We start from the raw sequence: 23,094 nt of genomic DNA on the forward strand, positions 1-23,094 counted from the left end.
ATTAAACCAGTTTTGCACGTCCATAGACGTAAAAAAGAGTCCCTAGTCAGACGTTTAAATATTGAACCTGTTTTGCACGTCCACAGACGTAAAAAAGAGTCCCTAGTCAGACGTTTAAATATTGAACCTGTTTTGCACTTCCACAGACGTCCAAAAGAGTCCCTAGTCAGACGTTCAGATTTTGAACCAGTTTTGCACGTCCACAGACGTCAAAAAGAGTCCCCAGTCAGACATTCAGATTTTGAACCAGTTTTGCACGTCCACAGACGTCAAAAAGAGTCCCCAGTCAGACGTTTAAATTTCGAACCTGTTTTGCACGTCCAAAGACGTCGAAAAAAGTCCCTATTCAGACGTTCAGATATTTAACCAGTTTTGCACGTCCACAGACGTCCATAGGGGGTCCTAGTCAGACGTTCAGATATTGAACAAGTTTTGCACGTCCACAGACGTCAAAAAGAGTCCCTTGGCAGACGTTCAGATTTTTAACCAGTTTTGCACGTCCACAGACGTCCATAGGGGGTCCTAGTTAGACGTTCAGATTTTGAACCTGTTTTGCACGTCCACAGACGTCCAAAAGAGTCCCTAGTCAGACGTTCAGATTTTGAACCAGTTTTGCACGTCCACAGACGTCCATAGGGGGTCCTAGTCAGACGTTCAGATATTGAACAAGTTTTGCACGTCCACAGACGTCAAAAAGAGTCCCTTGGCAGACGTTCAGATTTTTAACCAGTTTTGCACGTCCACAGACGTCCACAGACGTCCATAGGGGGTCCTAGTTAGACGTTCAGATTTTGAACCTGTTTTGCACGTCCACAGACGTCAAAAAGAGTCCCTAGTCAGACGTTCAGATATTGAACCAGTTTTGCACGTCCACAGATGTCCATAGGGGGTCCTAGTCAGACGTTCAGATTTTGAACCAGTTTTGCACGTCCACAGACGTCAAAAAAAGTCCCTATTCAGACGTTCAGATATTGAACCAGTTTTGGACGTCCACAGATGTCCATAGGGGGTCCTAGTCAGACGTTCAGATTTTGAACCAGTTTTGCACGCCCACAGACGTCAAAAAAAGTCCCTATTCAGACGTTCAGACATTTAACCAGTTTTGCACGTCCACAGACGTCCATAGGGGGTCCTAGTTAGACGTTCAGATTTTGAACCTGTTTTGCACGTCCACAGACGTCAAAAAGAGTCCCTAGTCAGACGTTAAGATATTAAACCAGTTTTGCACGTCCACAGACGTCCATAGGGGGTCCTAGTTAGACGTTCAGATTTTGAACCTGTTTTGCACGTCCACAGACGTAAAAAAGAGTCCCTAGTCAGACGTTTAAATATTGAACCTGTTTTGCACGTCCACAGACGTCCAAAAGAGTCCCTAGTCAGACGTTCAGATTTTGAACCAGTTTTGCACGTCCACAGACGTCAAAAAGAGTCTCCAGTCAGACGTTTAAATTTCGAACCTGTTTTGCACGTCCAAAGACGTAGAAAAAAGTCCCTATTCAGACGTTCAGATATTTAACCAGTTTTGCACGTCCACAGACGTCCATAGGGGGTCCTAGTTAGACGTTCAGATTTTGAACCAGTTTTGCACGTCCACAGTCGTCCATAGGGGGTCCTAGTCAGACGTTCAGATATTGAACAAGTTTTGCACGTCCACAGACGTCAAAAAGAGTCCCTTGGCAGACGTTCAGATTTTTAACCAGTTTTGCACGTCCACAGACGTCCATAGGGGGTCCTAGTTGGACGTTCAGATTTTGAACCTGTTTTGCACGTCCACAGATGTCCAAAAGAGTCCCTAGTCAGACGTTCAGATTTTGAACCAGTTTTGCACGTCCACAGACGTCCATAGGGGGTCCTAGTCAGACGTTCAGATATTGAACAAGTTTTGCACGTCCACAGACGTCAAAAAGAGTCCCTTGGCAGACGTTCAGATTTTTAACCAGTTTTGCACGTCCACAGACGTCCATAGGGGGTCCTAGTTAGACGTTCAGATTTTGAACCTGTTTTGCACGTCCACAGACGTCAAAAAGAGTCCCTAGTCAGACGTTCAGATATTGAACCAGTTTTGCACGTCCACAGATGTCCATAGGGGGTCCTAGTCAGACGTTCAGATTTTGAACCAGTTTTGCACGCCCACAGACGTAAAAAAAAGTCCCTATTCAGACATTCAGACATTTAACCAGTTTTGCACGTCCACAGACGTCCATAGGGGGTCCTAGTTAGACGTTCAGATTTTGAACCTGTTTTGCACGTCCACAGACGTCAAAAAGATTCCCTAGTCAGACGTTCAGATTTTGAACCTGTTTTGCACGTCCACAGACGTCCATAGGGGGTCCTAGTCAGACGTTCAGATTTCGAACCTGTTTTGCACGTCCACAGACGTCAAAAAGAGTCCCTAGTCAGACGTTCCGATTTTGAACCTGTTTTGCACGTCCATAGACGTCCATAGGGGGTCCTAGTCAGACGTTCAAATTTTGAACCTGTTTTGCACGTCCACAGGACGTACAAAAGTGGTTCTGAACTGACAGACGTTATACAGACATGATCTGAACGTCTATCTGACGTCGCGTGTTTGCTGGGTATAAATGCCGATACCGATAGTTTTGAAAATGCCTAATATCGGCCGATAATATCGGCCTGCCGATATATCGGTCGGGCTCTAGTTGAAAGATACATAGCCAAGGCATTTTGTATTATTGGACAGGTTTTCTGCTTAATCAAGTGTCAAAAGCATTTAGATGTGTTTTTAGTCTAGATTTAGACTGACAGAGTGTGTCTGCTTCCCGGACAATGTTAGGAAGACTGTTCCAGAGTTTAGGTGCTAAATAGGAAAATGATCTACCGCCAGCAGTCGATTTTGATATTCTTTTTACAGATGCTAGAAACATGGCTTTCAAATGAAAGATTGGTATCAAAGAGCACACCCAGGTTCCTAACCGACGACGAAGACTTAACAGAGCAGCCATCAAGTGTTAGACAGTATTCTAGGTTATTGCATGTGGAGGTTTTTGCCCAATAATTAGAATCTCTGTTTTTTTTTTTTTTTTTTTTTTTTCAGAAGTAGTAGGAAATTACTAGTCATCCAAACTAGTAACTTTTATATCAGCTAGGCATTTTGTTAATTTTGTGAATTTTTGTCGGAGCGCCAGGAAATATACAGCTGAGTATCTTCAGCATAACAGTGAAAACTAATGCCATGTTTCCTAATGATATCTCCCAAGGGTAGCATGTACAGAGTGAACAGCAACGGTCCAGCAATGGTCCTAGTACTGAGCCTTGTGGTACACCATACTAAACTTTTGATCAATATGACATCTCTTCATTTACTGCTACAAACTGATAATGGCCAGATAAGTAAGTATGATTTAAACCATGCAAATGCAATTCCACTAATGCCAAAATAATTTTCTAGTCTATTTAAAAGAATGTTGTGGTCGATGGTATCAAATGTAGCACTAAGATCGAGTAACACTAATAGAGAGATACAACCACTGTCACGGAGTCACCAGATCAGAATGCTCTGCCCACTCATTCACTCTCCCCCCGGAATCTCACCTGCACATCATCAACAGCACACACTATAAAGAGGCACTTCTCCTTCACTTCCTTGTCTGGTCTCATCCTTACGTACACTTACAGACTCTTGATATCTACCCGTGAATACCTAGGATTCCTTTACCAAACTCCATCTTCTGTCATCTGTCTTCCGCCTGCATCCTCTGCAACGATCTACAATCTAGTGACCAAGTTTAACACTCAGCTAAGTTCATCAATCAACTTTGATTCTCTGCTACATACTCACCAGTCTCCATTGCTGTCCCACTCCGTGCCTCTGCTCAATAAAGACCTTGTTTATATCACTTACCTGTCTGTTTCCTTCTGTTCCATGACAGAAGACCAGACCACATGCAGAGCCCCATGGAAACTGCAGCGGATCGTCCCATCGATCCGTTTGCAGATCTGGTTCACGCAGTTCATCTGTCCCTTCAACCTTCTAAGTCTGACAACCCACCTGCCGTTCCCGCTGATATGATTCAAGCCGCACGTCAGTCTCTCCTGCACTCATCTGCTGCCCATGCTAGTCCCATGGCCCAACCTGCATCATTCTCTGGAGAGGCAGAGGATTGCAGCAGGTCCCTTCTACAGTGCTCCTGTATTTTGAATTGCAGTGTCACCAGTTCACCACCGATCATGCCAGGGTAGCATTTGTCACCTCGCTGCTGTCTGGACGCGCCCTACAGTGGGCTCAATCACTGTGGCAATCCAATGCCCCAATCGACACTTCACTCTCAGCTTTCTTCAGTCACTTTAAAGAAGTGTTTGGACAAACCCCCTCGGAACTATCTGTTCACGACCAATTTTTCAACTTACGCCAAGCCAATAATTCTGTCAGCGCCTACGCTCTCCAGTTCCGCACTCTAGCTGCCGCTAGTGGCTGGAATGAGACTGCATTGCTCACCGTTTTCCGACAAGGACTAAACACCGATATCCATCAACTGATGGTAGTTTATGATGACGCAATGGGTTTTGAGAACTTCATCCAAAAGACCATCTGAGTCGCTCAACATCTCACCGCTTGCTCTCTCCTGAACCCCGCTGTGTATCCTCCACCCTCTGCACCATCTGTCGTCCTTCCAGCACCTGAACCCATGCAGGTAGACTCCTTCCACCTAACACATGCGGAGTGTCAGAGAAGAATTCTCCATCAACTGTGTCTTTATTGTGGGAGAGAGGGTCATGTCATCACTGTCGGTCATCTCAGCACAAGCTCTCATTGACTCGGGTTCCGCGGGGAACTTCATCTCCACCCAACTTCTCCAAGTGTCCGTAAGATAAGCTGCTCCCAGGATTTGAGGATTCACACCACCCAAGGGAAGCCGCTGGGTCATGGTTGTATCCGGTACTTCTCTCCCACACTGACACTCCGCATCGGATGCCTGCATACTGAAGAGTGACGTTCATGGTGCTGGAAGGATCCACCGCAGACCTCATCCTGGGACGCTCGTGGATGTCACAACATCAACCACATACTGTATCAACTGGAACACCGGGGAAGTATTGCAGTGGAGTGAAAATTGTTTCCAATCCTGTCTCTCCTCTGTTCAAAAATCTTCAAAGCCTCGTTCTCTTTCACTCACCACTCTGGAACCACCATCACTCTCACTCAATTCTACCACCGCTGAGAGCCCGCAGATGGATCACAAGGTGGAGATTCCTCCAGAATACAGGGCGTTCCAGGATGTCTTCAGTAAGCGGTTGGCAACCCAACTTCCTCCACATCGGCCATGGGACTGTGCAATCGACCTACTTCCTGGGGCTACTCTACCCAAAGGCAGAGTATATCCACTGTCCATCCCGGAGCAGAAGGGCATGGAGGAGCATATCCAGGAGGCACTTCAACAACGATTCATCAGACCATCTACATCCCCTGCCGCTTCAAGCTTCTTCTTCGTGGCTAAAAATGACGGAGGCTCGAGGCCATGCATCGACTACCGTCACCTCATGTTACGCCCTTATTAGGGAGCAACAATGAAGGAGGAGAAAACGTTTACGGCGGTTACAAAACTCTCTTTATTTTCACATTCTTCATAACAAAGACTGTCTCTCAAGTTCTCGCAATACGCCGCAATGCCGATCAACATCTCGGTCCTGGCCAGGGATCGATGTGACAGAATGGAACGCTCCATGAGGACACCAAACAGGAAGCTTTTAATGACAGGCACACCTGTGCACCGGTGCACCCAATCCACCTGATTGCCTCAGCTCCGCAGCGCATCTGTAGGAGGAGCAAAACACACCCAAACACGGCAAAGACGACAATACAAAGTATACAGCCGTGACACCCCCCCCCCTTAAGAAAAGGAAACCAATAAGTTTCCGCCAACAAGCATTCATAACCGCACCAACACATAATTTTAGTATAGGCCTATACATACACAATATCAACAACATTCCCTCACGTGGATAGAATAATAAATAGAAAAAACAAACCTGTACACTCTTCATCCAAGGCACAGCTTACAAAGAGTTTTACAATGGTGCCCTAGACAGTGCATCGGCCACTATATTTTCTGAGCCCTTCAAATGCCTAACATCTAAATGAAAGGGCTGAAGAAACAGGCACCAACGCATCAGCCGTTGATTTGGATTTTTAAGAGAATGTAAAAAAGTAAGCGGATTATGGTCACTATAAACTATTACCGCTGAACTGTTCCCACCTACATACACTTCGAAATGTTGGAGTGCTAAAATTAACGCAAGCGCCTCCTTTTCAATTGTGGAGTAGTTCCTTTGATGACTATTGAACTTCCGCGAGAAAAAACAAACCGGCCGCTCAATACCTTCATCATCCTCTTGAATTAACACTGCCCCTGCTCCCTCTTTACTGGCATCTACCTGAATCTTAACCCTCTGAGGTCTGAGCTGTTTTCGTATTTCGTATTTTACGACGTGTTTTGTGCCACAAAGCTTTATGCGGGAGCTCATTAATATGTAAGCTTTTCTCACCTGAGTAAGACAAAGACCCTCCTCTAACTGCCCTATTAGGAGCTATCAGGCCCCTATCATTCTGAGCAACCGTTCACAAAGAATGAGGAGATTTAAAAGATTGTTTGATTTATTTACAACACAACATAATTCAAAGATAACCAATGATCCAAAGACAGAGACCTTTGTGCCATTCTTAAAAACATTGTACATACCTTTCATTTCCAAGGTGTTTGATTTTCACTTTACCAGGTTCATGTACAGAGACTCGTGTGAATGTTGAAGTCAGCAGGACTCAGTGGCATCTGGGCCCTGAAAAAAAAAAAGAGTGAACATACTGATATCAAGAGAAAGGCCTGCACGATTTTGGGAATACATTTTAGATTTTTCTGGTTAAAATTGCTTTTTAAAATTCACAGAATACACACACACACACACACACACACACACACACACACACACAAATGTTTCCAACAATAATATAATGAACACCAGGTTTGTTGTGCCTTGTAGGCATAGGCTATGCACAGTGCTGCATAAAATAATAATAACAATAACCATAGCAGCCTATAAATCTTCTAAAATATTTCAGTAACAACTAAGCTAGAGAAAAATATATTGATTATCATGTTACTTCATTCGTTATGATGATATGAAATGAGATAATAATAAAAACATGAAGCCGTTTGGTGCGTTTTGCTTTTCGAATGTATCAAATATGATACATTCAAACGCGATCGCGCTCAAATATAAAACATTATGGTTACCATATACATATCTACGTTTGAGCAGATATCCACAAACACAGTAACAGTAAACACGGGTCTAAATATTATAATATTCACCATATATCTAGCAACAGTTCAACTGCAATGTGAAATTTATGCAACAATAACAAACTAATATGTAAGAATTTCTTACCTGTATCTTTCTTGTCTTCAAATCGCGTTCTTCTTCTTCTAATGTAAATCCAATCCTAAATCCAATGTAAGCTCATGGTGCGCCTTTCAAACTCGACGAAAAGCAGAGACTTGTGAAGTGTTTTGGTGTTTTGTTTTTGAGGTAACGAGCGCGTTCGCCCATGTGGAGATTTGCATGTGAATATCTTTTGCGCGAGTGGGCGTGTTCAAATTAAAAGTAATTAGGAAGCGTTTGAGAAGCTGGACATCTTGTTGGTTTTATACAAATTACTTGAACAGAGAATATTTGTTTTCAGTTTGAATCCGATCATTTAAAAGTACACACTTAAATGTTTATAAAGGTATATGGCTCATAAATGTGTGACAAGTATTCGCTGAGTTTTGTTTCAGTTTATAGACGTGCTCAAGAAAAAAAAGTTCACCGCGACGGAGAGGCAGAACGCACACCCTGTTTATTTTCTTTATTTTACAAAAGCACAATGTTTTGATTTGATTGTAAGTGGACACATACAAAAGTAGAAATATCACAGATTCTTTTTTTATATTTCTTTTTTCTGTATGACCATAAATGACGGAGAAATGTAAGTTTATTGTGCTACAATGTGAAGAAAATCCAGCAAAACGCGCCCGCGCGTTTGTCGACCTCAGAGGGTTAAAAGTTTTCTCCAGCTGAGATGCCATTAGGACAGGTGTCGTAGTTAGTAACAATTTCACTGCCTCATTCTGACAAGACTCAGACCAAATGAACAAGTCTTTAGCTTTCAATAGGTCCGTTAAAGGGGCAACGACCGTAGAAAAGTTCCTACAGAAACAGCGGTACAAACCCACCAGACCTAGAGAGCTCATTAACTCCTTTTTAGTGACCGGAACAGGATATTCATCTATTGCTCTCACCTTCTCCCTCACTGGACGCACCTGTCCTTGCCCCACTACCTTACCGAGATACAAAACTGTCGCTCCTGCAAACTCGCACTTAGCAAGATTCAATGTAAGATTTGCTTGGGAGAGACGGACAAAAAGTAAACGTAAACGTTTAAGATGCTCTGACCATGTATCACTTACCACGATCGTATCATCCAAATAAACCGTCACGCCTTTTAGTCCCGCAATTACTCTATTCATCATCCTTTGAAACGTCGCCGGTGCGTTTCGAAGACCGAAGCTCATAACCCGGTAAGAATATAATCCGTTAGGTGTTATAAATGATGAAACCTCGCGCGCGCGCTCTGTCAGCGGAATCTGCCAATAGCCTTTAAGTAAATCTAAGTTTGTCACAAATTTTGCGGCACCGACCTGATCGACACAGTCCTCCATTCTCGGCAGAGGGAAGGAGTCTGGTCTTGTAACAGAATTTAGTTTCCTGTAATCTGTACAAAAAACGGAACGTACCATCAGATTTTTTAACTAACAGACACGGCGAGGACCAGCTGGAAAATGAAGGCTCGGCTAATCCGTTATCCAGCAAATACTGGACTTCCTTTTCTAACACCTCTCGTTTGTTCAGTGGAACCCTGTAAAAACGCTGACGGACAAGGAGCAGCCTTGCCCACCTCAATATCATGCTCTACCTGTGTCTTTTGGGTTGGAACATCCGAAAACAGCTCCGGGAACTCAGAAAGCAAACTAATCAATTCTTGACTTTGCGTCGCGTCTAAATGTTTAAGATTGGAAGACAGATTCTCCAACGTTTCAGAATTCTTTAAATGTCCCAGTAACACGCAGTCATCAGGAGATTCTAATTCGTCCACAGGCATACTCATGTCCTGTGAAACACCTGACTGAGGGGAGCTGTCTACTAGCACCACAGGCGCCACTGGCACGCAGACCGGTCGTTTTCGCTGATAATAAGGCTTAAGGAGATTTACATGACAGACTTGGGATCTCTTTCTTCGGTCTGGCGTCAGAATCGTGTAATTATCCATTGCCCCGCAATGTATTATCTCATACAGCCCAGTATATTTGGCTTGAAACGGGGAATCTATTACAGGCAAAAGCGCGATGACCTGATCTCCTAAACTTCCGATGTTCAGTGTAACAGTCAAACAACTTTTTCATTTTCCCCTGAGTTTTATTTAAACATTTCCCAGCTAACTCCCCAGCTAATGAAAGCCGACATCGAAAACCCAGCACGTACTCTGACATTTTTTTCAGTGGTTCTGAATCAACCCATTGATCACGCAAGACAGCTAATAACCCCCGGACTTTGTGTGCAAAAATCAGCTCGTTTGGGCTAAACCCAGTGCTCTGCTGCGTAACCTCCCTGGCTGCCAACATCCACCACGGAAGACCCTCTTCCCAGTCCCGCTGCATTTCCAGACAGTAGGCTCTCAATAGTGATTTTAACGTAGAGTGAAAACGTTCGAGTGCCCCTTGACTCTGGGCGTGATACGCTGTTGACAGATTGTGTTTAATATCCAGCTCGAAAAGCACCTCCGCAAACAACTTCGAAGTAAAATTACTTCCTTGGTCCGATTGGATGATTTTCGGTAACCCAAAAATAGACACGAACTGAGTGAGCGCTTTCACAATAGATTTTGTATTAATCGAGCGCAATGGGTACGCAGCTGGATAACGCGCAACTTGACACATGACTGTCAACAGGTACTCACTTCCAGCTTTCGAACGAGGAAGAGGACCGACGCAATCAATAATAAGATGTTCGAACGGTTGACATACAGCCGGAATTGGACGCAGAGGAGCCGGTTTTAACGACTGGTTCGGTTTGCCGGTAAGCTGGCACGTATGACAGGTCTTAATAAAACTGGCAACGTCCTTTTTAATACGAGGCCAGTAAAAGTAGCAAAGAATTCTGTCATACGTTTTCTGAACACCAGCATGGCCGGCAAGCTGATCGTGAGCCATTTTCAAAACCATCAAACGAAACTTTACTGGTATCACAACCTGAATGACAGAATCTCCCATACCATCAACCGCATGCGGGGACCACTTTCTCAGTAAAACATTCTGTTCAATAAAATAGCCTTGCGCTCTGTCACGAATTTCAGTGCTGTCAACAACCTGTTCAAATTGTGGTTTTAAAGTTTCATCATTTTGCTGTTCAATAGACAACTCTTCCCGAGAAACCACTATGGGATAATCACCCAAAACGAAACACGATTCAGCGTCACAGATTTTCTCTTCAGCCCTAGGTTGAGCACCAGAACGAGTCACTGCACACGCGACGAACACTTTTGGATACTGTTGCGCACTGTCATCCGGACCCTCAATACAGGATGGTGTATCAGTCACAACCAGAGAGGGCGATTGATTAACCCAAACGCGTCTGCCGGCTAAGTTATTTCCGAGGATCAGTGAAACGCCATCAACAGGTAGAATAGGGCATATACCAAGATCCACCACCCCATGCACTAGTTCACAGGTCAAATCAACTTTATGCAGAGGTACGGATAATGTATTAAGCCCAATGCCACGAATCAAAAGCGAGCTACCAGTGTGCGACTCAGTTGAAAAGGGCAACACAGACTCCAAAATAAACGACTCGGATGACCCCGTGTCCCGGAGAATTTTCACTGCTACTTTCTCAACACCACCTGGAAGCGACACAAAACCATTAGAAATGAATGGTTCAAGTAACTGCTGATGATTCTCTACCTTCTTGGGTGCTACCACCGGTATTCTTTTCAAAGTACCAGCCTGATTTAATACAGGAACAGAAGCAGCCAAGACAGCAGGCTTCGCGGAATGGGCGTGTCTAACAAATTTTGACTTAAGCACTGGACAATTTGACTTCCAATGTCCTTTACCCAGACAGTAGTTACAGTTATCATAGTCATTCACTGTTTTTTTCACAAATAGCCTGACTGGACCCATAGGGACAACGGAAGAATTCCCCTGTGTATGAACCTGCTGTCACTGAATCTTTCGACACGGGGCTTATGAATAAGTTCCCAGTCATCCACCAGCAGTGCAGCTTCTGAAGCAGTTTTAACCTGACGTTCCGCAACATGAGTAGCTATCATCTCGGGAAGTGTATTTCTGTATTGTTCAAATAAAATGAACTCTCTCAGCTTATCCATTGTTGTACTATCTGCCGCTGTACACCAACGATCAAACTGCACAGTCAATTCTCTTACGAACTCAACATTTGTTTCATTCACCTTTCGCTGTAACGTACGGAACTTTTGCCGATAACTCTCTGGGACACGCTCATTAATTTTTAACACCGCCGCTTTAATGGCTTCATAATTCTGTCTGTCAGCATCAGATAGCGTAGAATAGTCCTGTTGGGCTTTACCTGTTAAAACGCACTGAAGCAGCATAGCGCGTTCAACATTACTCCATTTATACGCTGCTGCGACTCGCTCAAACAGGAAAAAAAAATCTCCACCTCAGCCTCATTAAACGGCGGTACCAAACGTAAGTTATGAGCCACACTCAATTTCGTCGAATCAAAACCTGCACCCACCGGCTTACCTTCTTCGTGTAACTCTAGTCGACGCCTTTCAATCTCTAAACGCTGTTGCTCTAACTCTTGTCGGCTTTTCTCCAACTGTTGCTCCATTTGGACCTTCTCACATTCCAAACGACGCTTCTCACACTCAGTATCACGTTGTATCATCAACAACTCTTTCTGTTGCTCAAATGAAAGAGTGCTTAAAGCAGACAACGGAAGAGTAGTTGGAATAGGCGTACTTACGGCAGGCAACGCAGCTGAATCAGGCAATTTAGATTTTCTTCTCAGGATTTTAAGATCACCCAGCGCAGTTTCAAGGATTAGCTTAATTCCGTCTTTTGACCTTTTTTGATTATACGTTAGCTCGATTTTATAATGCGCAGCTAGCTCTAACAATTGCTCTTTGGTCATTTCCTCTAACAATTCCCCAGACGGAGACTGAGAAAATGTTTCAATAACATCGGTCGCCATAATTACCAATAATCACGCTTACAATACACCAATCAGCAAATTGCACAAAACGAAAAAAAAAGAAAAAAAAAATTCTCAAGTGACAAATCAGGGTTTATTTAAAGAAACTAAACCATCCATTTAAACTAAATAAACTCTAGTCAAGTCAAGTCAAGTCATCTTCATTTATATAGCGCTTTTAACAATGTAGATTGTCTCAAAGCAGCTTTACAGAGATAAGCGTATAATTTAAGGTAACAGAGATTGTTTCGGCTTTACAGCAGAGTTAAGTTATTTCCATCTAAAGTTAGTTTTAATTGATTTGGTTCCGTTGCAATGATCATTTGTTATTAAATTAGGGGCCGCTAAGACGACACCATTCTCTCTACACAGACTTTAAACGCGAACCTGTGAGAAACGCTGATGGCGGTCACATGCGCATTTAGAATGGGTTCTATAGTTATGTGCGTTTGAATATACGCAGGTTTGGAATTCCCTACAAGCCAAGCCTAAACAAAATACTTGTCTTTCCTTATAAATTTGATAAGGAATTTTATTTTATTTGTTGCTTTGGGGTAGGACCGCAAGACGAATTTTCCCGACAACGCCTTATCTGTAGAGTGGTAGTGGGATCCTCCATAGGGAGAGACTAGTTGGCATTTCAGCACTGCGTTGTCATCGGTCCAGGTGAAGGTCCTTCGTCAGATCTGGATACGGCCTGGATCCGGCAGGCTGCAGGAAAAACCTTGGGATAAACACAGACACTAAAATTAGCGTAGATGCCATTCTTCTCGTGATGTAACGAGTACATCAGGATTTTTGGGAAGTGTTCCCGGTTCCGGCTGACCTAATCTATGCAGCATAACATTAAATTATAGAAGTCTATAATGTATTATGTGAAAGCTAGGTCAAAGAGATGTGTCTTTAATCTGGCTTTGAACTGACAGAGTGTGTCTGCTTCCCGGACAATGGTAGGAAGACTGTTCCAGAGTTTTGGTGCTAAATAGGAGAAGGATCTACCGCCAGCAGTCATTTTGATATTCTAGGTATAATCAACTGGCCGGAATTTTGAGATCGTAATAGACGTGACGGACTATAATGCGTTAAGAGCTCGCTCAAGTACTGCGGAGCTAAACCATTCAGTGCTTTGTAAGTAATCAGCAATATTTTAAAATTTATGCGATGTTTAATAGGGAGCCAGTGCAGTTTTGACAGAACCGGGCTAATATGGTCATACTTCCTGGTTCTGGTAAGAACTCGAGCTGCTGCGTTTTGGACCAGCTGTAGTTTGTTTATTAAGCGTGCAGGGCAACCACCCAGTAGAGCATTACAATAATCTAGCCTTGAGGTCATGAACGCATGAACTAATTGTTCCGCATTTGTCAATGAGAGCATATGACGTAATTTAGATATATTTTTAAGATGGAAAAATGCAGTTTTACAGATACTAGACACGTGACTTTCAAATGAAAGATTGGTATCAAAGAGCACACCCAGATTCCTAACCGACGACGAAGACTTAACAGAGCAGCCATCGAGTGTTAGACAGTATTCTAGATTATTACGTGAGGAAGTTTTTTGTCCAATAATTAGAAACTCTGTTTTTTCAGAATTTAGAAGTAGGAAATTACAAGTCATCCAATTTTTTATATCCGCTATGCATTCCGTTAATTTTGTGAATTGATAAGTTTCGTTAGGTTTTGAAGAAATATAGAGCTGAGTATCGTCAGCATAACAGTGAAAGCTAATTCCATGTTTCCTAATGATATCTCCTAAGGGTAGCATGTACAGAGTGAACAGCAGCGGTCCTAATACTGAGCCTTGTGGTACGCCATACTTAACCTGTGATCGATGAGACATCTCATCATTTACTGCTACAAACTGATAACGGTCAGATAAGTATGATTTAAACCATGCTAGTGCATTTCCTGTAATGCCAACATAATGTTCTAATCTATTTAAAAGAACGTTGTGGTCGATGGTGTCAAATGCAGCGCTAAGATCGAGTAACACTAATAGAGAGATACAACCACGATCGGATGATAAGAGCAAATCATTTGTGACTCTAACGAGAGCTGTTTCGGTACTATGGTACGGTCTAAATCCGGACTGGAAATCCTCGCAGATATCATTTCTTTCAAGAAAGGAACACAGTTGTGAGGATACTGCCTTTTCTAATATCTTTGACAGAAAAGGTAGATTCGAGATCGGCCTGTAATTGACTAATTCTGAAGGATCAAGTTGCGTTTTTTTAACAAGCGGTTTAATCAAAGCCAGCTTAAAGTTTTTTGGTACGTATCCTAGAGACAAAGACGAATTAATGATATTAAGAAGAGGATCTATGACCTCTGGAAGTATTTCTTTCAGTAGCTTAGTCGGTATAGGGTCTAACATACATGTTGTAGATTTAGATGATTTAATGAGTTTAGTAAATTCTTCCTCTCCTATAGCAACGAATGAATCAAATTTTTCCTCAGGGAGACTACAATGCACTGCCTGATGCGATACTGTAGTAGACGGTTGCATAGTTATAATTTTGTCCCTGATATTATCAATCTTATAAGTGAAGAAGTTCATAAAGTCATTACTGCTGTGTTGCTTGGAAACTTCGGTGCTTGAAGCTTTATTTTTCGTTAGTTTAGCCACCGTTTCAAATAAATACCTAGGATTATGTTTATTTTCTTCTAATAGGGTTGAAAAATAAGCAGATCTAGCAGCTTTTAAAGCCTCTCTGTAAGTAATTGAGCTCTCTTTCCATGGAATGCGAAATACCTCTAGTTTTGTTTTCTTCCAGTTGCGCTCCATTTTTCTGGCTGCTCTCTTAAGGGCCCGAGTGTGCTCGTTGTACCACGGCGTTGGACTATTTTCTTTAATCTTCTTTAAGCGCAACGGAGCAACTGTGTCTAAAGTGCTGGAAAAGAGAGAGTTAAACGTTTCTGTTGTAATATCTAGTTCTTCTAAGCTATCTGAGATGCTGAGATGATGAAACTGATTAGGAAGATTATTAATAAAGCAATCTTTAGTAGCAGAAGTGATAGGTCTCACATATTTGAAACACGGAGTCGGCTTTGCAGCCTTGGCTAAATGCAAATTACACGAGACTAGATAATGATCTGAGATGTCATCGCTCTGCTGCAGAATTTCAAAGGCATCCACATCTATTCCGTGTGATAATATTAGATCTAGAGTATGATTACGACGATGAGTAGGTCCTGACACGTGTTGTCTAACTCCAATTGAATTTACAATGTCTTTAAATGCCAATCCCAATGCATCTTTTTCATTATCGATGTGTATATTAAAATCACCAACAATTAGTACTTTATCTGCAGTCAATATTAATTCTGATAGAAAGTCCGCAAATTCTTTGATAAAGTCTGTATGGTGCCCTGGTGGCCTGTATACAGTAGCCAGCACAAATCTCAAACGTGATTTATCGTTTACACTATATATTTTTACATTAAGCACCAATGCTTCAAAAGAATTATATTTAAAACTTGATTTCTTAGTGGTTTTGAAACTATTACTATAGATTACAGCAACACCACCCCCTTTGCGTTTCAGACGAGGCTCATGTTTATAACAGTAATCTTGCGGGGTTGATTCATTTAAAGTAATGTAATCGTTTGGTTTTAGCCAGGTTTCTGTCAAACACAGCACATCTAGGTTATTATCTGAAATCATATCATTAACAATGAGTGCTTTTGAAGTAAGCGATCGAATATTCAGCAACCCAAGCTTTAGCATTTGCTCATCTGTATTATAGCTGTTTTTTATTTGTTGAACATCAATTAAATTTTTAACCTTAGTTGGGTTTAAACGTTTTTTGGATTTCCAAATTCGGGGAACAGACACAGTCTCTATATGATGATATCTAGGTGAAAGAGGCTCTATGTGATGGGATTTATCTGACCTTGGTGACGAGAGGCCGCTAGCAGACAGTCGGTTTAGCCAGTCTGTCTGCTTCCTGACCTGAGCCCCAGATTGTCATGTTTGAGCTCTAAGACTATGAGCCATATTACTAGAGAGAAGAGCAGCACCATCCCAGGAGGGATGAATACCATCTCTTTTCAACAGGTCAGGTTTGCCCCAAAAACTTTTCCAATTGTCTATGAATTCTATATTATTAAGCGGACACCACTTAGACAGCCAACCGTTAAGCGAACACAATCTACTAACTATCTCATCACTCCTGCGAACAGGAAGGGGGCCAGAGCAAATTACAGTCCTTGACATCGTACTTGCAAGTTCACACACCTCTTTAATATTAATTTTGGTGATCTCCGACTGGCGGAGTCGAACATCATTAGTGCCGACATGAATAATGATCTTAGAGAATTTACGATTAGCATTAGCCAGCACTTTTAAATTTGCTTTGATGTCAGGCGCTCTGGCTCCCGGCATACATGTGACTATGGTGGTTAGTAGTCTTCAGTTGGCCCAAGACCCGGGTACTTACGCACTAAATCCCGCAAGTTTGGGAAAACGACCAATTGCCGAGTCGCCCCCCAAACCTCGGATGTGCCCCCGAGACAACTGCTCCAAGCCCCGAGCGAACCAAAAATAACAAACTAAAAAAAAAAAAACGACGTGCCCAAAGACACGCATTAAACCTACCTGGCAGGTTTGTTCTTTAAATACCCCCAACAAATTATGTTATAGAGCCTAACTAATTAATGGAGCGTTCCAACTTTTCAATTTACAAATAGGCGGATAATATACAAATATATTCAATTCAAATATCCTACCTTTTACCCTCCTTCAAATACAACGTTTTTTCAAAATCATTCGCACGAATCCAAACACAAATTTAGTTCGACGATCCCCCAATTGTTACGCCCTTATTAGGGAGCAACAATGAAGGAGGAGGAAACGTTTACAGCGGTTACAAAACTCTCTTTATTTTCACATTCTTCATAACAAAGACTGTCTCTCAAGTTCTCGCAATACGCCTCAACGCCGATCAACATCTCGGTCCTGGCCAGGGATCGATGTGACAGAATGGAACGCTCAATGAGGACACCAAACAGGAAGCTTTTAATGACAGGCACACCTGTGCACCGGTGCACCCAATCCACCTGATTGCCTCAGCTCCGCAGCGCATCTGTAGGAGGAGCAAAACATACCCAAACACGGCAAAGACGACAATACAAAGTATACAGCCGTGACACCTCAACTCCCAGACTGTAAAGTACAGCTATCCACTTCCTCTGGTCCCGGCAGCTCTGGAACAGCTACGGGGAGCTTGCATCTTCTCCAAGCTGGACCTGCAGAACCTCATTCGTATATTGCTGAGGTGATGAGTGGAAGACTGCCTTCGTTACTCCGTCAGGTCACTATGAATATCGGGTCATGCCATATGGCCTATTCAACTCACCTTCTGTCTTCCAGGGCTATATGAATGAGGTGTTCCGGGAATTCCTCCCACGATTCGTCGTGGTCTATATTGACGACATCCTCATCTATTCCCGGAACCTGGCCAAACATTGCCTTCAAGTGACGCAGGTCCTTGAGAAACTCCGCCATCACCATCTCTACCTTAAGCTGAAGAAATGAGAGTTCCATACCACTTCCGTACACTTCCTGGGGTATGTCATCGATCAACGTGGCATCCAGATGGACCTGAGGAAGGTGAATACCATCTGGAACTGGCCTCAACCCATTACCATCAAGGAGCTCCAGCGCTTCCTAGGATTCGCAAACTTCTACAGACGGTTTATTAACAACTATAGCCTACTCAGTTCACCTCTGACCTTCTCCCTCAAGGGCAGGTCCAAGTCTCTGTCCTTAACCCCGTCAGCATCTGAAGCATTTCAACAACTCAAGGAGGCCTTCCACACCGCTCAGGTCCTGGTCCACCCAGATCCAGATCTTCCGTTCGTCGTCAAGGTTGACGCCTCCTCTACCGGGGTTGGAGCGGTCCTCTCTCAGCGGCAGGGTGATCCTCCAAGACTCCATCCATGTGCCTTCTATTCCAAGAAGCTATCCCCGGCGGAGCAAAACTACAACATTGGTAATCGTGAGCTGCTCGCCATCAAGCTAGCGCTGGAGGAGTCGAGACACTGTGGCTCCACTGGCTCTATATATCTCATATAGACCTGGGGATAAGAACCGTAGGGCTGATGCCTTATCACGTCTTCATCATAATGATAAGAGCAAATCATTTGTGACTCTAATGAGAGCAGTCTCAGTACTATGGTACAGTCTAAATCCTGACTGAAAATCCTCGCAGATATCATTTCTTTCTAAAATCATTTCTTTCTAAAAAGGAACACAGTTGAGAGGATACCGCCTTTTCTAGTATATTTGACAGAAAAGGCAGATTCGAGATCGGCCTGTAATTGACTAATTCTGTAGGATCAAGTTGTGGTTTTTTTAACAAGCGGTTTAATCATAGCCAGCTTAAAAGTTTTTGGTATGTATCCTAATGACAAAGATGAATTAATGATAGTAAGAAGAGGATCTATGACCTCTAGAAGCATCTCTTTCAGTAGCTTAGTCGGTATAGGGTCTAACATACATGTTGTCGCTTTACTGTAGATGATTTATCGAGTTTAATGAATTCTTCCTCTCCTATAGCAATGAATGAATGACATTTTTCCTCAGGGAGACTACAATGCACTGCCTGATGCGATACTGTAGTAGACGGTTTCATAGCTATAATTTTCTCTCTAATATTATAAATCTTGCAAGTAAAGAAGTTTATAAAGTCATTACTGCTATGCTGCTTGGAACTTTGGAACTTGGGTTGAAACTTTATTTCTCATTAGTTTAGCCACTGTTTCAAATAAATACCTAGGGTTGTGTTTGTTTTCTTCCAAGAAAGTCGAAAAATAAGCAGATCTAGCAGTTTTTAAGGCCTTTCTGTACGCAATCATGCTCTCTCTCCACAAAATGCGAAAAAAAACAAAAAAACTCTAGTTTTGTTTTCTTCCAGTTGCGCTCCATTTTTCTGGCTGCTCTCTTAAGGGCCCGAGTGTGCTCAGTACCACGGTGTTGGACTATTTTCAGTCAGGGCCACTTTTGTCAAATGTATGTTTATTATAATGATGCATACAGTTAGTGTTGTAAAGAAGCCAAAATACATGAAAGATGATAGAATGAAATTAACTGTATGACAGTTTGACAGAATTTATTAGATTACAGATTCAGCTAGGTGGAGTTGGGGATGGAGGGGGATTTAGATGCAGCGTGCAGATAAGCAATAGAGAGGCTGAATGAATGGGGATTTAAAGGGACCGCTGTGATGAGTGTCACAGCTGGATTGGTACATGTCAGAAACAGCTGACTGTCAGCTTGTGCAAGCTTGACTGATGTGGCCTGCCTGAACTATCACGATGCTCAATTTCTGTAATCTTCTTTAAGCGCAAAGGAGCAACTGTATCTAAAGTGCTGGATAAGAGAGTCAATACTTTCTGTCGCAATATCGAGTTCTTCTAAGCTATCTGGGATGCTGACGAGATGAAACTGATCAGGAATATTATTAATAAAGCAATCTTTAGTGTTAGAAGTGATAGTTCTACCATATTTGTAACACGGAGTCGGCTTTGCAGCCTTGGCTAGATGAAGTTTACACGAGACTAGATAATGATCTGAGATGTCATCGCTCTGCTGCAGAATTCCAACGGCATCAACATTGATTCCATGTGATATTATTAGATCTAGAGTATGATTACGACAGTGAGTGGGTCCTGAAACGTGTTGTCTAACTCCAAGAGAGTTCAGAATGCCTTTAAATGCTAATCCCAATGCATCTTTTTCATTATCTACACGTATATTGAAATCACCAACAAGAAGGACTTTATCTGCAGCCAGTACTAACTCCTAACCCTAACCTGGTTAACTGTAGAGTTAGAGAGTTTTGCAGATGAGTATGCCTCTGTCTCTAGAGCTAGTGATCTACTGTACATGTAAATGATCATACAGATGTTCTGACTGGAGTTGTGTTTGTCAGATTCGCTGGCTGCCGACTGCCGACACAACCAATCAGGGCTGGAAGAGCCGACAGTTCTGTTGACGCATATGTGAGTTTAACACACACATTCACACGCAAGGCACTGCGTCATCTTGATACTTGACTAATCTAAATATTATTAGAATGATTCATTGACTATTTGGTCCTTGTTTCATTTGATCTGAACTATTTTAACACAATCACAGAGAAAACGATCTTCATGAGGAGCTGACTGAAGCCCTTCATCACTGTTTGTCAGTCTGCAGGTGTGACGCGACAGATGAGTTCCTGATCTTTCTCTCTTTCTCTTCTGCCAGATACAGCTACGCCAGTCTGAAACAAGAAGTGAGTATCTGTTATGTAAGTGATAATGTTCAGTCAGTCACTCATTGCCACAAAATAAACCCCAGACACACATCAGAGGCGCTTATTACACAGCTACACGCCAGATAAATACACACATGGATGTGGAATATTGATTTGAGTGTAAATTATTATATTATGTGAAGGAAGAGTTTGGACTGATGCACAGAAACAAGGTCATGAAATTAAATTCAGTGTCATTATACACAAATATAAGAGCACTTATATCCACTAACACAGACGCATCATCACTGCTTCATTACTACTGATATGAAAATCTGGTAATCATTATAAATTACATGACTAAAATTACCAATAACATAATGTTATAAATTTGTATTTGTACTTTTGATGAAACTCTTATCTACTTAATGTGACAAGAATAATATTGAACAAATGTACAGTAAAGAGCAAAGAAACATCAATAACATAAACAAAAACTGTTTCTCCTAGCCTGTTTTTAATGACTCATGTGCTTGTTTGGTGAATGATGGAGTAAAATGACAACACATGACCTGCCGTCTGTTACGGGTCATTTATACTCTTTACTCTCTGTTTTTTATATTGTAGCTTCTGCTGTGAACCAGGACAATCACAAGCTCCACAAGAACAAACCTCACCCTCTCCTCTTCTCTTCTCTTCTCTTCTCTTCTCTTCTCTTCTCTTCTCTTCTCTTCTCTTCTCTTCTCTTCTCTTCTCTTCTCTTCTCCTCTTTTCTCCTCTCCTCTTCTCTCCTCCCCTCTCCTCTTTTCTCCTCCTCTCCTCTCTTCCTCCTCCTCTCCTCTTTTCTCCTCTCCTCTCCTCTCCTCTCCTCTCCTCTCCTCTTTTCTCCTCTCCTCTCCTCTCCTCTCCTCTTTTCTCCTCTTCTCTCCTCTCCTCTCCTCTCCTCTCCTCTCCTCTCCTCTTTTCTCCTCTTTTCTCCTCTCCTCTCCTCTCCTCCTCTCCTCTTTTCTCCTCCTCTCCTCTTTTCTCCTCTCCTCCTCTCCTCTTTTCTCCTCACCTCTCTTCCTCCTCCTCTCCTCTTTTCTCCTCACCTCTCTTCCTCCCCTCTCCTCTTTCCTCCTCTCCTCTTTCCTCCTCTCCTCTCCTCCTCTCCTCTTTCCTCCTCTCCTCTCCTCCTCTCCTCTTTCCTCCTCTCCTCTCCTCCTCTCCTCTTTTCTCCTCTCCTCCTCTCCTCTTTTCTCCTCTCCTCTCCTCCTCTCCTCTTTTCTCCTCTCCTCTCCTCCTCTCCTCTCCTCTCCTCCTCTCCTCTTTTCTCCTCTTTTCTCCTCTCCTCCTCTCCTCTTTTCTCCTCTTTTCTCCTCTCCTCCTCTCCTCTTTTCTCCTCTCCTCTCCTCCTCTCCTCTTTTCTCCTCTCCTCCTCTCCTCTTTTCTCCTCTTTTCTCCTCTCCTCCTCTCCTCTTTTCTCCTCTCCTCTCCTCCTCTCCTCTTTTCTCCTCTCCTCTCCTCTCCTCCTCTCCTCTTTTCTCCTCTCCTTCTCTCCTCTCCTCTCTTCCTCCCCTCTCCTCTTTCCTCCTCTCCTCTTTTCTCCTCTCCTCTCCTCCTCTCCTCTTTTCTCCTCTCCTCCTCTCCTCTTTTCTCCTCTCCTCCTCTCCTCTCCTCTCCTCCTCTCCTCTTTTCTCCTCTCCTCCTCTCCTCTCATCCTCTCCTCTTTTCTCCTCTCCTCCTCTCCTCCTCTCCTCTTTTCTCCTCTCCTCCTCTCCTCTTTTCTCCTCTCCTCCTCTCCTCTCCTCCTCTCCTCTCCTCCTCTCCTCTTTTCTCCTCTCCTCCCCTCCTCTTTTCTCCTCTCCTCTCCTCCTCTCCTCTTTTCTCCTCTCCTCTCCTCCTCTCCTCTTTTCTCCTCTCCTCCTCTCCTCTCCTCCTCTCCTCTTTTCTCCTCTCCTCCTCTCCTCTTTTCTCCTCTCCTCCTCTCCTCTCCTCCTCTCCTCTTTTCTCCTCTCCTCCTCTCCTCTTTTCTCCTCTCCTTCTCTCCTCTTTTCTCCTCTCCTCTCCTCCTCTCCTCTTTTCTCCTCTCCTCCTCTCCTCTCCTCTCCTCCTCTCCTCTTTTCTCCTCTCCTCCTCTCCTCTTTTCTCCTCTCCTTCTCTCCTCTTTTCTCCTCTCCTCTCCTCCTCTCCTCTCCTCTCCTCTCCTCTTTTCTCCTCTCCTTCTCTCCTATCCTCTCCTCTCTTCCTCCCCTCTCCTCTTTCCTCCTCTCCTCTTTTCTCCTCCTCTCCTCTTTCCTCCTCTCCTCTTTTCTCCTCCTCTCCTCTCCTCTCCTCTTTCCTCCTCTCCTCTTTTCTCCTCTCCTCCTCTCCTCTCCTCTTTTCTTCTCTCCTCTCCTCTCCTCCTCTTCTCTTTTCTCCTCTCCTCCTCTCCTCTTTTCTCCTATCCTCTCCTCTCTTCCTCCCCTCTCCTCTTTCCTCCTCTCCTTTCCTCTCCTCTCCTTTTGCCCTATTGCTTGTGAAGTTTATGATTCATGACTATTTATAATGCTGTTATAATTAGTTTAATCATTAATTACTGTAAGTTC

General features: G+C 43.2%; 1 protein-coding gene across 4 annotated transcripts in view; it reads left to right on the plus strand.

Moving 5' to 3' along the window:
* The window catches only part of rbpms (RNA binding protein, mRNA processing factor), a 39,888-nt gene extending 18,594 nt beyond the window's left edge, over positions 1-21,294 (plus strand). Inside the window, exons 7-9 of one of the 4 annotated variants that reach the window (XR_014029121.1) lie at positions 20,222-20,291; positions 20,481-20,566; positions 21,155-21,294. Coding sequence is in view for 3 of the 4 variants with exons in the window: in XM_081351778.1 (XP_081207904.1) it covers positions 20,222-20,284 (63 nt within the window). In the remaining variant the exon portion in view is untranslated. Of the gene's footprint in view, positions 1-20,221; positions 20,292-20,480; positions 21,036-21,154 lie in introns of those variants that run through there. The other 3 variants (XM_081351778.1, XM_081351779.1, XM_081351777.1) reach the window with 3 other exon arrangements.
* Positions 21,295-23,094: the final 1,800 nt, after the last annotated feature.

Source organism: Scardinius erythrophthalmus (genome assembly GCF_964197995.2).
Source record: "Scardinius erythrophthalmus genome assembly, chromosome: 2".
NCBI classification, from domain to species: Eukaryota; Metazoa; Chordata; class Actinopteri; order Cypriniformes; family Leuciscidae; genus Scardinius; species Scardinius erythrophthalmus.